The following is a 12,825-nucleotide window of genomic DNA, read 5'->3' on the forward strand; positions in this document are numbered from 1 at the left end:
GAAACTTTAGAGTGGTTTCTATCCAATACTACCAATTATATGCATATCCTAACTTTTGGGCCTGAGTAACAGGCAGTTTACATTGGGCACCTCATTCATCCAAACTTCCTTACAACAGCCTTCTTCTGTGTGTTCTCTTTTCAACTCCCTCTGCATTATTTGCAATCAAACAGCAGATTTTTTCCCATCTCCTTAGCTCTCATACTCTGCTTCCACCGGGCATTCTTCTGATTTCAAAACACTGTCCTCCAGAAAGTGGAGAGCCTTAGCAACACTTATGCAGTTATTTTTGATATCTTTCAAAATGTCAGTGTAAGAAAAGATTACATACACATACTGAGCAGCTCATGTTATAGACATAAGCGTGACCAATCCGAACAAATTTCTTGGCTTATCCAGCCCATCCATTATCTCAGCCAATCATGGCTAGTGGGAAGGCTCCTAACTTTTTCCGTGGCTAAAACAACTATGCTCGTCATTTAATAATTGTATCTGTATTTACAGATGGCATACACGTTTGTTATTAAGGCACATGAAAATTCACATGTTCCAGAATGCATTTCTGTTCAAAAAACGCATTTTGATTTAAAAAATGAAATATTGAAATGCCTCTCCAGTAAGTAGTGACGAGCGACATACACCTATGTTCCTCAAAAGAGTCACATTTAGTTACATTTTGCGACTCTTTGACACCTAGATGTGGGAGTTTAAAAAAAATTGGTTGCATTGGTGCGGTCTGCACATATATTCACCTCAATAAAAACATCTTATTTTTATAAGGCTAAAACCATGATTTGGTCAAACAGTAAAGTACATTATGCTTATGATTCCTGTAATGAAAGTGTCTTCCCGCCTGCCCCGTACCTGTTTCTCTGGGGCCTGCTGCTGTGTTGAGCGAGCTAATATGCACATTGGCCATTGTGAGTGCTGTTGTGTCTTTGGCTATGCCGGATTAAGTGATATGACATGCTATTCTATACAATAATTTCTTTTTTTCACCTGATTGAGCTAATCATGTAAATGTAATTAACTAGAGAGTCGGGCACCACAAAATAATATTTATAGAGCTGTTATCTTCCGAATAAACTCTTAAAGACCTAGTAATATTTTACATCAATAGCAGTCAATATTAATCGTCATCTTCATTCAGTGTCATTGGAAAGTTGTAAATTCTTGGTTATCTGCACGAACCCTGGCTAACAATTTGAATCAGCAATACAAAATTGGTTTTAATTATTTATTTACTAAATACCTAACTAATCACACAGAATTACACATACACATAATTAAATCATAACTTGATTATACATTACGTCATAAAGGAAAACGTCCCTAGCGGGTGGAACAGATATGACAGCTGGTTACACAAAAGAAAAGGGGCTGGGTTTGAGTGAAAGAGCGGGAAGACTGAGGAACAAAGGGAAGAAGCTGTGATATCGTAAATACAGTATCTTATGCATTCTAAATTACCGCCAATTTGGAAAAGGAAAATGCAATAAATATTTACTCTGAGCTGCGCTTCGGTAGGTTGGTGGTAGATGGAAGGCCGTGTTGCCCAACCGAGTCCTTTGAAGAGTGTCTCAGGTTGTCAATTGTGTACCTTGTAGTAACGTCATTGGGTGATCGACGGGATACTCTGTCTGTTCCTTCCTAACCCTCGTTTGCATCTGCTGTTGCTAACTCAACGGCTAGGAGGTATCACTTCTGTAGTAAATAAGAGTTCAAAGTTCATACCATTCGCAACCAAAGTTCACGCTGATGTTGGCTTCGTTCTGTAGTTATTATCTGAACCATTCTGACATAGGACCGTCGTCCTCAAGTCCTCGGAACAGGAGGTTATATTGTCGTCAAGGGCTTATATAGGAAGGGAGAGGAGGGTGTGTTTGAAAAGTTTTATAGCCCATGTCCCTTCACAGGGGCGGGCCACTGATTGAGCAGAGCCCTATCTTATGAAAAACAAAAATCTCACATTTTAGAAGCTAAAATCACATTTCATACCACCACGAATCATTTCATATTCAAACATTTAAATTGAACAACAATTCCATGTGAATCAGATAGCTCTGATGTGTAGACTTTCCAATTGAGAGTTTATGTCATCTTATCATTGATGCGAATGTCTCAGATGACAACCGAACTGACATCATGTTCATTAAGTACCATTGCATATGTTCAATTGATCGGATTGCCAGAATATGGTTAATTCCCCCCCCCCCACCTTCTGATGTTCCCAGAATCTCTATGTTAACCAAGGGTTTTGCAAATGTAACCTCAGTAGGGTAGAGAGGAAAAATAGGGGAAGAGGTATTTATGACTGTCATAAACCAACCCCCAGGCCAACGTCATGACAGTGCATAGGCCTCATTGGATGGTAGGCTACACGTCACGACTTCCGTTGAAGTTAGTCCCTTTCCTTGTTCGGGCGGCATTCGTCCGTAGACGTCACCGGTTTTCTAGTCACCACCGATCCACTTTTCACTTTCCATTTGTTTTGTCTTCATTGCACACACCTGGTTTCCATTCCTTAATTATATGTTCCCTATTTAACCCTCTTGCGCCACCATGCTTTTGTGTGTGTTTGTTCGTTGTAAGAAGTCTTGTATTGTGAGCTGGTATATTTTCCTTCTTGGAATATTTTGTTGTTTTGTTTGAGGAAAAGTTACGAATTCTACTCATCTCTGTGTCCTGCGCCTGACTCCGCCTTACCTGCTTCACCTAGACACATTACACTACAACTGCCAATTTATTTTGACATTAAATGCAGTGTTAGATTAACCCTTGTGTGATGTCTGGGTTGTGGGACCCATTTTCAATGTTTGCTAAAAGAAAAATGATACAATGAAATATTTTTTCATCCTGAGACTCATTGGTCTTAGCTCATTTTCTGTGAAGAACATGTAAAATAACACACTGTGCACCCCACTACACATGTACAGTTGAAGTCGGAAGTTTAATAATTGCAAAAGGGTTTTCTAATGATCAATTAGCCTTTTAAAATTATAAACTTGGATTAGCTAACACAACGTGCCATTGGAACACAGGAGTGATGGTTGCTGATAATGGGCCTCTGTACGCCTATGTAGATATTGAATAAAAAATCTGCCGTTTCCAGCTACAATAGTCATTTACAACATCAACAATGTCTACACTGTATTTCTGATAAATTTGATGTCATTTTAATGGACAAAAAAATATTTTTCTTTCAAAAACAAGGACATTTCTAAGTGACCAAAACATTTGAATGGTAGTGTTTTTGTATACATTTGTTTTATTTTTTGACATAAAATGGGGCGGCAGGTAGACGAGTGATTAGAGCATTGGACTTGTAACCGAAAAGTTGCAAGATTGAATCCCAGAGCTGACACGGTAAAAATCTGCCGTTCTGCTCCTGAACAAGGCATTTAACCCACTGTTCCTAGGCCGTGATTGAAAATAAGAATTTGTTCTAAACTGACTTGCCTAGTCAAATTTAACAAATAATGTAAATACACCATGCAAATTAGCTCCAAGTGATTTTAATTTTCGAAATCTGTTCCAAACTATTCCCATGCATAATAAATAAATATACACTGAATATATCAAACATTGGGAAAACCTTCATACTATTGAGTTGCCCAATATTGACTCCAATGCTTTTGAACAGTTGTGTCAAGTTTACATGGTGTCCTTTATATTTTACATAGTTCATTTGAACATTTCTCTATATTTCTTTGCCATTGAGGACTTCTTTCATTATGCTCTACTTGTGATTTATTTGTGCGCAACTTCATGGAATTACTTGATTTACTGTTGTAGCAGAGAAGTGTGCCAGGAATGATGTGTGGGTCAGTGACGGCACGCGCCCCTCGCTCATTAGAATATCAATGCACGAACGAGAAGCACTGGTGGCCCTTCCCCTCTAAATCTCTCTCTGACACACACTTTCGCGTGAAGCACTTTTTTTTCAAGTGGTGCTGCTTGATAGAAGGTTTTGTTCTCAATAATCAGGAGACTTCTACATCTCTTCGCACTTTAAAACCATGAATAATGAGTCTACTCTGCGTAAAACGACAGTGCACTCAGCAGGCTACCCATATTGTTAAGACTTGATTGGTTGGATTTTATAGTAATATTTTAAATTGACTGTAGACCATATATCCAATAGTAATGGTTTGGGTTAATTATAGTTCATTTTAATAATACAGGAAAGACATATGATCTGAAAGTGGTCAAAGATCTTAAAGTGCATGGTGTAAGGTAGCCTAGTCCTATAACTAAACTACTTCTAGATAGCACTTTTTTTCTAAAAGTGTATAGGCTATAATTGCAATAAGCACGACATATGTTGGAAATACCACTGTTGATGCCCCCTAAATCAATATGCATTAAGAAAGTTGTGTGCAGTTGGGAAGGACAAATTGAGAAGGACCGCACAGTAGATCATGTGCCATTGATTACCATACAGCTGTTCACACAAAGGCAAAACCTCTAGCCCGCTGCAGGGTCCAGAGAGAGTGCCCCTCCCCTGACTCAACCTCAACAATAGACTCCCGAATATCCCTGAAACGCACAATGAAAGGTCTCATCCATAACCTGCCCGCACGCGTCTGAGCAATTACACTTTGTGACTGAAGAAAGGGCGGATCATGCTATTCTTCTCAACTTCCTTCAGATCGATATTTACCACAAATTAATGAATACGGAACAATGAATTGATACTGAACAATACATGTTCTTATGCCAACGTTTTGTGAAAACAACTTATTTGGAATAGAATTGAAAGACCTAAGAATAGGTGATATCGAATAGTAGCATTGGTTATAACCACTCATAACCCAAATGTTTATTATCATGTGATGCTGTCTAACACTTAATTTACCATCATTGTGCCGGTAGGCTAAAGTGCTTAATAAATTAACAACTTTTTTCTGTTACATGTTTCCAGTAGGTATAGATACCGTAGAGCTGTTAGGCTGTGAAGCCTATTCATTATACTGGTTAAAAATCGCATGCTTTTGTAGGCCTATTTTATTATTTGTCTGATTGAAGTTGAATAATTAAATATGTAGGCCTAACAATTCAGTTTTTGCTGCTTGTGTCACAGTTCCTAGCTCGAGCTTGGCTAGTTAGTTGTATTTATGTTTTATTTATTTATTTAACCGTTATTTAACTAGGCAAGGCAGTTAAGAACACATTCTTATTTACAATGATGGCCTACCAAAAGGCAAAAGGCCTCCTGCGGGGACGGGGGCTGGAATTTAAAATAATGCATAAATTAAATATAAATATATGACAAAACACACATCACGACAAGAGACACAACACAACACTACATAAAGAGAGACCTAAGACAACAACATAGGAAGGCAGAAACACATGACAACACAGCATGGTAGCAACACAACATAACAACATGGTAGCAACACAACATGGTACAAAGATTAATGGGCACAGACAACAGCACAAAGGGCAAGAAGGTAGAGACAACAATACATCACACAAAGCAGCCACAGCTGTCAGTAAGAGTGTCCATGATTTTGAGTTTTTAAATGAAGAGATTGAAATAAAACTGTCCCGTTTGAGTGTTTGTTGCAGCTTGTTGCAGCTGTATAATCGTATAAAATATGTATTGTGCCAATCACACTTCAAATATGATTATGCTCTAAGTATAGGCCTTATGTTATTTTTGCTGATAAATTGAATCAGCACCAAATCCACACACATGTTCCGACGCGTCGTGGTTGTCCCTTGGGTCTTACCGTGCCCCGCCTCCTGACGCGTGACAGGGGCGCGCATCAGGGGTATAAAATTCATTCACTCTCATTAATCACCAGAACCAAAACAAGTGAAGACCAGCGACCAGGACATTAGGGAAGAGCGAGGACTTTGCTTGGACTGCTATACCTTTTTATACTAATGTTATGGTGTGACTGCAAGGATTTTTTTCTATCCTGGCTTTTGGGAATACGCGCCTGTCACATTTATATTGGACACAACGAATGCAAACACCTGCGGATTGTTGTATAGCTACCAACCAAACACCTGGCGGAAATGGCCTCGCTACCTCTTAGATGTGTCTTTGCTTTGGCTGTAGTGCAAGTGGTAAGTACGAAGTGTAACCATAAGGAACCATTCAATATTGCCGTGCTTTACGCACAGCATATCTCTAATGTCCAATTCGCTCTTCTCTTGGCAGGTATCATCTTCTGGTGTGTTCGAGCTGAAAGTCCATTCGTTCAACACTGCTCAGCGCATATGCAGAAGGCATAGGGATTGTCACATCTTTTTCAGAATTTGTCTCAAACACTCCGAGGACGTCATCCATGCGGAGCCACCATGCACTTTTGGAACAGGACACACTAACGTCATAAGCGCTGATCAGACCTCAATTTCCAGCAGCGCTCCTATTAGAATACCGTTCCATTTTAAGTGGCCGGTAAATAATATTTTATTCATAAATACTGTTACACAAGGAAATATAAATGTTATGTTACTCTATCATTCTTGCATAAACGTTTTAATACAGGATTTACCTCTATTACAGGGAACATTTTCGCTGATCATTGAAGCATGGAACGCAGAAATCCCTACAGAATACACAGGTAAGGTGTTGTTGCAGTAGGCTTATTATAGCACTTTTTTTTACAGCCGTCCTGTTACTTAAAAAGAAATCAGTATGCCAATAGGCTACTACAATGCTACTTTTTTTTTTTTTTTTCAGACAATCAAAACAACCTGGTTAGCCGCTTGGCTACCAGAAGAAGACTGGCCATAGGCGAGGACTGGTCTCAAGACGTCCACTTCGGAGAGCAGAGCGAGCTGCGCTACTCATATCACGCATTCTGTGACGAGTACTACTTTGGCGACAGCTGCGCCGAATACTGCAGACCCCGCGATGACACTCTGGGCCACTACAACTGTGACGTGGAGGGAAACAAACAATGTCTGGAGGGCTGGAAGGGCAACTACTGTTCTGATCGTAAGTTCAATCTATTTGGTTAACGTCAATGACTTTAGGCTACATTACTGTCCAGACTCAGATTCTGTCAACCAGGTTGTCTCAGTCTATTGGAAATAGACCGCACAGTGCACACAAGGATTCATTGATAAATGAGGCAAATGTTAATTTTGGCATTCTCCTTAGTGAAAACAATTAATGCTCTTTGAAGGTGTCACAAGGGCCGTATATAGACCTGAATGATTGCTGGCAAAAATTTGTACAATACAGGCTTACATATAATCACACCAATAATTAAGCATGTGCAACACATTTTAATTTGTAAACTTTATGAAAATGTTTGTGCCAAGTTATTTCTAATCTAAGATTACTCTTCTGCCTCAAGGATTTCAATTTAAGCCCATAACCAGCCACTCTATTATTTTAGACAGGCATAATTGCATGAGCCTTAAGTATGTACTTTTATCTCAGAAAGCCTCCTGTTGTTGCTTTGTAGACTTTAGAGTAAGGAAGGCTTGTGGAGTTCGATATGCCCTTTGTTCCCCTATAACAAAGGGAGAAAGAACCATGGGACACATGTTGGAGATGCTGTGTGTGTGTGTGTGAGGCAGAGGGCGAAAAGAAAGTCCTGGCTTCTGTTCCTACGGTCGAGTCACCAGCTGCTTGGTTTAATACTTAACAAACAGTTGGGAGGGCCGGCAGTGGGGAGGCTCAGACAGAGTTGGTGGGTGGGTGCATGCGGCCCAATCTGCCCATTCATTGTAATCACCCCCCCCCCCCCCCTCCTCCTCCCACCAGCCATCTGTTCGGCAGACTGCAGCGCGAGGCATGGCTACTGCGAGGCCCCTGGGGACTGCAAGTGCAGAATGGGTTGGCAGGGGCCCTCGTGCAACGAGTGTGTGCGCTACCCGGGCTGCCTCCATGGCACCTGTGTCCAGCCGTGGCAGTGTGACTGCAAGGAGGGCTGGGGCGGCCTCTTCTGCGACCAGGACCTAAACTACTGCACCAACCATCGGCCGTGTGCCAACGGTGCCACCTGTACCAACACAGGCCAGGGCAGCTTCACCTGTATCTGCCGCCCGGGCTACAGTGGCACCAACTGTGAGCTGGAGACCAACGAGTGTGACAGCAACCCCTGCAAGAACGGAGGCAGCTGCAATGTGAGTAATATTACAGTTTACAGGAAATAGGGATAGTTAAATATTGGCTCAGATTTTTTTTTTATATGTTCAATTGGGTGATAATTAAACAATTTTGTATTTCAGTTAATTTGGCATTCCATGTTATATTGTTTTTTTCTTAATCTTCCATTTGAAGGTAAAATGGAAATGTGTCCAAGGTACAAACACAGTGTAACATAACACAGTAATAAACATGTTTAAATAAGACACAATGTCAGAAACATGATCAGTAATCATGGATTGTAGAAAGCCAAAGCTCGGTCAAGGTGTCTGTCTAATGACAATTCTCTCGACATGATCAAAAATACTGTAATGACAATCATCTCTCTCTTTAGGACCTGGAGAACGACTACTCATGCACCTGCCCCCAGGGCTTCTATGGGAAGAACTGTGAGATCATCGCCATGACGTGTGCCGATGGGCCCTGTTTCAATGGAGGCACCTGCATGGAGATGCTGACGGGGGGCTATTCCTGCCGTTGCCCTCCCACCTACACTGGCTCCAACTGCGAAAAGAAACTGGACCGCTGCAGCAACAGCCCCTGTCTGAATGGTGAGTCTGACTACAATGGATCAAGCTCAAATTGAAGTTTATAGTTTATTTGCAGGTATTAAAGTAGTTGTTTGTTGGAGCGCTCGCACATATAGTACAGTACATAGACATGTACAATAAAAATATTTTAAATGTTTTCAGTCATACAGTATGTTGTGAAGTCAGATGTTTACATACATCTTAGCCAAATACAATAAACTCAGTTTTTCACAATTCCTGACATTTAATCCAAGTAAAAATTCCTTGTCTTGGGTCAGTTAGGAGCACCACTTAATTTTAACAATGTGAAATGTCAGAATAATAGTAGAGTGATTTTATTTCAGCTTTTATTTATTTCATCACATTTCTAGTGGTTCAGAAGTTTACATACACTCAATTAGTATTTGGTAGCATTGCCTTTAAATTGTTTAACTTTGGTCAAACATTTTGGGTAGCCTTCCACAAGCTTCCCACAATAAGTTGGGTAAATTTTGTCCCATAACTCCTGACAGAGCTGGTGTAACTGAGTCAGGGTTGTATAGGCCTCCTTGCTCACACACGCTTTTTCAGTTATGCCCAATAATTTTCTATAAGACAGAGGTCAGGGCTTTGTGATGGCCACTCCAATACCTTGACTTTGATGTCCTTAAGGCATTTTGCCACAACTTTGGAAGTATGCTTGGGGTCATTGTCCATTTGGAAGGCCCATTTGTGACCAAGCTTTAACATCCTGACTGATGTCTTGAGATGTTGCGTCAATATATCCACATCATTTTCCTCATGATGCCATCTATTTTGTGAAGTGCACCAGTCCCTCCTGTAGCAACGCATCCCCACAACATGATGCTGCCACCCCTGTGCTTCACGGTTGGGATGGTATTCTTTGGCTTGCAGGCCTCCCCCTTTTTCCTCCAAACATAACGATGGTCATTATGGCCAAACAGTTCTATTTTTGTTTCATCAGACCAGAGGACATTTCTCCATAGAGTACAATCTTTGTCCCCATGTTCAGTTGCAAACCGTAGTCTGGCTTTGTTTTGGCGGTTTGGCTTCTTCCTTACTGAGCAGCTTTTCAGATTTTATCGATATAGGACTCATTTTACTGTGAATATAGATACTTTTGTACCTGTTTCCTCCAGCATCTTCACAAGGTCCTTTGCTGTTGTTCTGAGATTGATTTGCACTTTCTGCACCAAAGTATGTTCATCTCAGAACGCGTCTCCTTCCTGAGCAGTATTATGACTGTGTTGTCCCATGGTGTTTATACTTGCGCACTATTGTTTGTACAGATGAACGTGGTACCTTCAGCCATTTGGAAATTGCTCGCAAGGATGAACCAGACTTGTGGAAGTCTAAATTATTTTTCTGAGGTCTTGGCTGATTTCTTTTAATTTTCAAGCAAAGAGGCACAGAGTTTGAAGATAGGCCTTGAAATACATCCACAGGTACACCTCCAATTGACTCAAATGATGTTAATTAGCCTATCAGAAGCTTCTAAAGCCATGACATAATTTTCTGGAATTTTTCAAGCTGTTTAAAGGCACAGTCAACTTAGTGTATGTAAACTTCTGACCAACTGGAATTGTGATACAGTGAAATAATCTGTCTGTAAACAATTGTTGGAAAAATTACATGTCATGCACAAAGTAGATGTCCTAACCGACTTGTCAACACTATAGTTTGTTCACAAGAAATATGTGGAGTGGTTGAAACACTTAGGTTGATGTCATTAAAACTTGTTTATGTAAACTTCCAAAAGTAGGAGAAAAACAGCAGCCAGGTTGCTTGGTTTAAAAGGATGATTACACTCTGATTAAAACTATTCTTGAACCTGGTAGTGGAGGTCTTGATGCTCCTGTGAGAATAGTGCTCTCGCAGGGTGGCTGGGGTCTTTTGGGCCCTAGGAAGGGATCTGTCTGCATAGATGGCCTCAATGACACGGAGGGTAGTGCCAATGATTCTCTCTGCAGTGTGTGCTACCCTCTGAAACCTTTTGCAGTCTTATGCACTGTTGTTACCATACCACACATTGATGGATCCAGTCAGGATGCTCTCTACTGTGCATTGGTAGAAGTTGACTTGAGTGCTGGTACTCATGCTAAACTTCTTCAGTAACCTCAGGAAATATTGCCGCTGCTGTACCATCCTGATCACAGCGTTTTTGTTGGCTAATATCAGATCGAATGAGATGGTTATGCCAAGGAATTTAAAACAGTCCACCAGCTCCCCAAATAACTGGAAACAGGTGAAAGTGGATGGAGAGGAGCTTGCATTGGTTCTGGCAACATCTAGTGGTTGAAGTACGCACCTGCACTTGCTTGAAGTACTTGATAATGAAGTACTTCATTTGGCTGGTAGAACAATGAATTAATACATGTTTTCAGGATATATGAATTCATGATGTCATGAAGTGCCAACAGTGTGATATCACATCTTGTGCTACTTCAGAATGTGGTAGGCTTCAGTGTACTAATTGGCGCCGTGTGATATGTTGTCTTCTAGGTGGTGAGTGTCTAGACCTGGGTCAAAGCGTGCTGTGCCGCTGCCACTCTGGCTTTACCGGCGCCAACTGCCAGTTCAACATCGACGACTGTGCTTCAGCGCCGTGCCAGAACGCTGGCACCTGCCAGGACGGTGTGGACGACTACACCTGCTCATGCACGCTGGGCTACGCCGGCAAGAACTGTAGCCTGCGCTCAGATGCCTGTGGCCGCGGTGCCAGTGCCCAGCCCTGCCAGAATGGCGGCACTTGCTTCACCCACTTCACGGGGCCCGTGTGCCAGTGCCCGCCGGGTTTCATGGGACCCAGCTGCGAGTTCACGCTGCAGCCCAGCTTCCATCCTGCCCCCCGACTGACCAATAAACCTTCCTCCACCGCCCTGACAGCCTCCTTTGTCCTGGCGTTACTCGCCCTTGGCCTGGCGATGGGCATTGTGGTGCTGCGGCGGCGCCGGCTGAGTGGCAGGAAGCAGCTGAACGACACGGCGGTGTTCAACGACCTGAAGACGGGGATCAACCGCTTCCCCAGCGAGAGAGAGGCTTTCATGGCGGCTAGTGGCCTGTTCAAGATCAGCAACAGCGACCCGCGCCACAGCATTGCATCACTTGCATCGCTTAGACCCACAGATGACAGGACGGGCCGGGGACTTGGGGGGGAGCGCCACTCATTCTCCCCTGGACAGGACTACCTCTGGAGGGGGGACAGCGGGGCTGGGCTGAGATGAGCCACTGGCCTGCACCCAAGATGGACAGAAAAAGGAGACTGGACAGCCAAACACCTGGGGAGGGAGAGACAAAAACTGGGAGGAAGAGCAGGGGATCATTAGCACTTATTTTTCTCTCTTTTTGAAATGTTAAGTTAATGAAGAAAAAGACAAACTGCTTGAATGTTTGGAAATTATTCCCCTCATTCTGAAAATGTTTGCTACACATTTTGACAAAAAAATTGTTTGAAAACAACCTTGTGTCATGAAGAAGAATAGTAAATGACCTCTTGAAGTATGGGAACTTTAGGAAATCTTCTCAGAGAAAGGTCTTCCATGTCAAATAACCCAAAGAGGTGACTACCAATTCCACATAACTACTTACGATGGACACTGACCTATCAATGCACTTGCTCCAACACAGTGATATTGACAAAATGACTCTGGAAGAACCATTTAAACCATATACAGGAAGACCTGATTCTCTGATCTGTACTTTTTTTGGAAGACAATAGACTGTTATCAATGACCTTCAAGTAGATGAATACAGCAAATATATTCAACTTTTTCCACTGTTTTTGTTTGTAAGCTCATTTCACCAGAACTCTGATATTAGCAATTCCAAAAGATAAAACATATATATTTTTCATTTTAAAATTAACTATTATTTTGTCAACTTACCATTTCCTAAGATGAAACTATCAGTCGTTATACCATTTTATTTATGTTATTTATTAAACTCAGCAAAAAAAGAAATGTCCCTTTTTCAGGACCCTGTCTTTCAAAGATCATTTGTAAAAATCCAAATAACGTCACAGCTCTTCATTGTAAAGGGGTTTAAACACTGTTTCCCATGCCTGTTCAATGAACCATAAATAATTAATGAACATGCACCTGTGGAATGGTCATTAAGACACTAACAGCTTACAGAAGGTAGGCAATTAAGGTCACAGTTATGAAAACTTAGGACACT

The 12,825-nt window shown here is 41.6% G+C and overlaps 1 protein-coding gene across 1 annotated transcript; it reads left to right on the top strand.

The window, feature by feature from the left end:
- The first annotated feature begins 5,824 nt into the window (after window positions 1-5,824).
- LOC124000587 (delta-like protein B) lies at window positions 5,825-12,678 on the top strand. The gene is made up of 7 exons (XM_046307083.1): window positions 5,825-6,081; window positions 6,176-6,415; window positions 6,524-6,581; window positions 6,701-6,958; window positions 7,736-8,097; window positions 8,454-8,670; window positions 11,152-12,678. Exons 1-7 carry the CDS (start codon window positions 6,031-6,033, stop codon window positions 11,871-11,873), a joined length of 1,908 nt encoding a protein of 635 aa, XP_046163039.1. The 5' UTR covers window positions 5,825-6,030; the 3' UTR covers window positions 11,874-12,678.
- The last annotated feature ends 147 nt before the right edge of the window (window positions 12,679-12,825 follow it).

Source organism: Oncorhynchus gorbuscha, linkage group LG16 (assembly GCF_021184085.1).
Source record: "Oncorhynchus gorbuscha isolate QuinsamMale2020 ecotype Even-year linkage group LG16, OgorEven_v1.0, whole genome shotgun sequence".
NCBI classification, from domain to species: domain Eukaryota; kingdom Metazoa; phylum Chordata; class Actinopteri; order Salmoniformes; family Salmonidae; genus Oncorhynchus; species Oncorhynchus gorbuscha.

What these genes read in the sequence shown, in the direction of transcription:
- LOC124000587 (XM_046307083.1), top strand. Translation starts at nt 6,031, where the DNA reads ATGGCCTCGCTACCTCTTAGATGTGTCTTTGCTTTGGCTGTAGTGCAA. An exon ending in CGTTCCATTTTAAGTGGCCG is followed by an intron (nt 6,416 to 6,523) that starts GTAAATAATATT and finishes CCTCTATTACAG; the next exon opens with GGAACATTTTCGCTGATCAT. An exon ending in CAACAGCCCCTGTCTGAATG is followed by an intron (nt 8,671 to 11,151) that starts GTGAGTCTGACT and finishes GTTGTCTTCTAG; the next exon opens with GTGGTGAGTGTCTAGACCTG.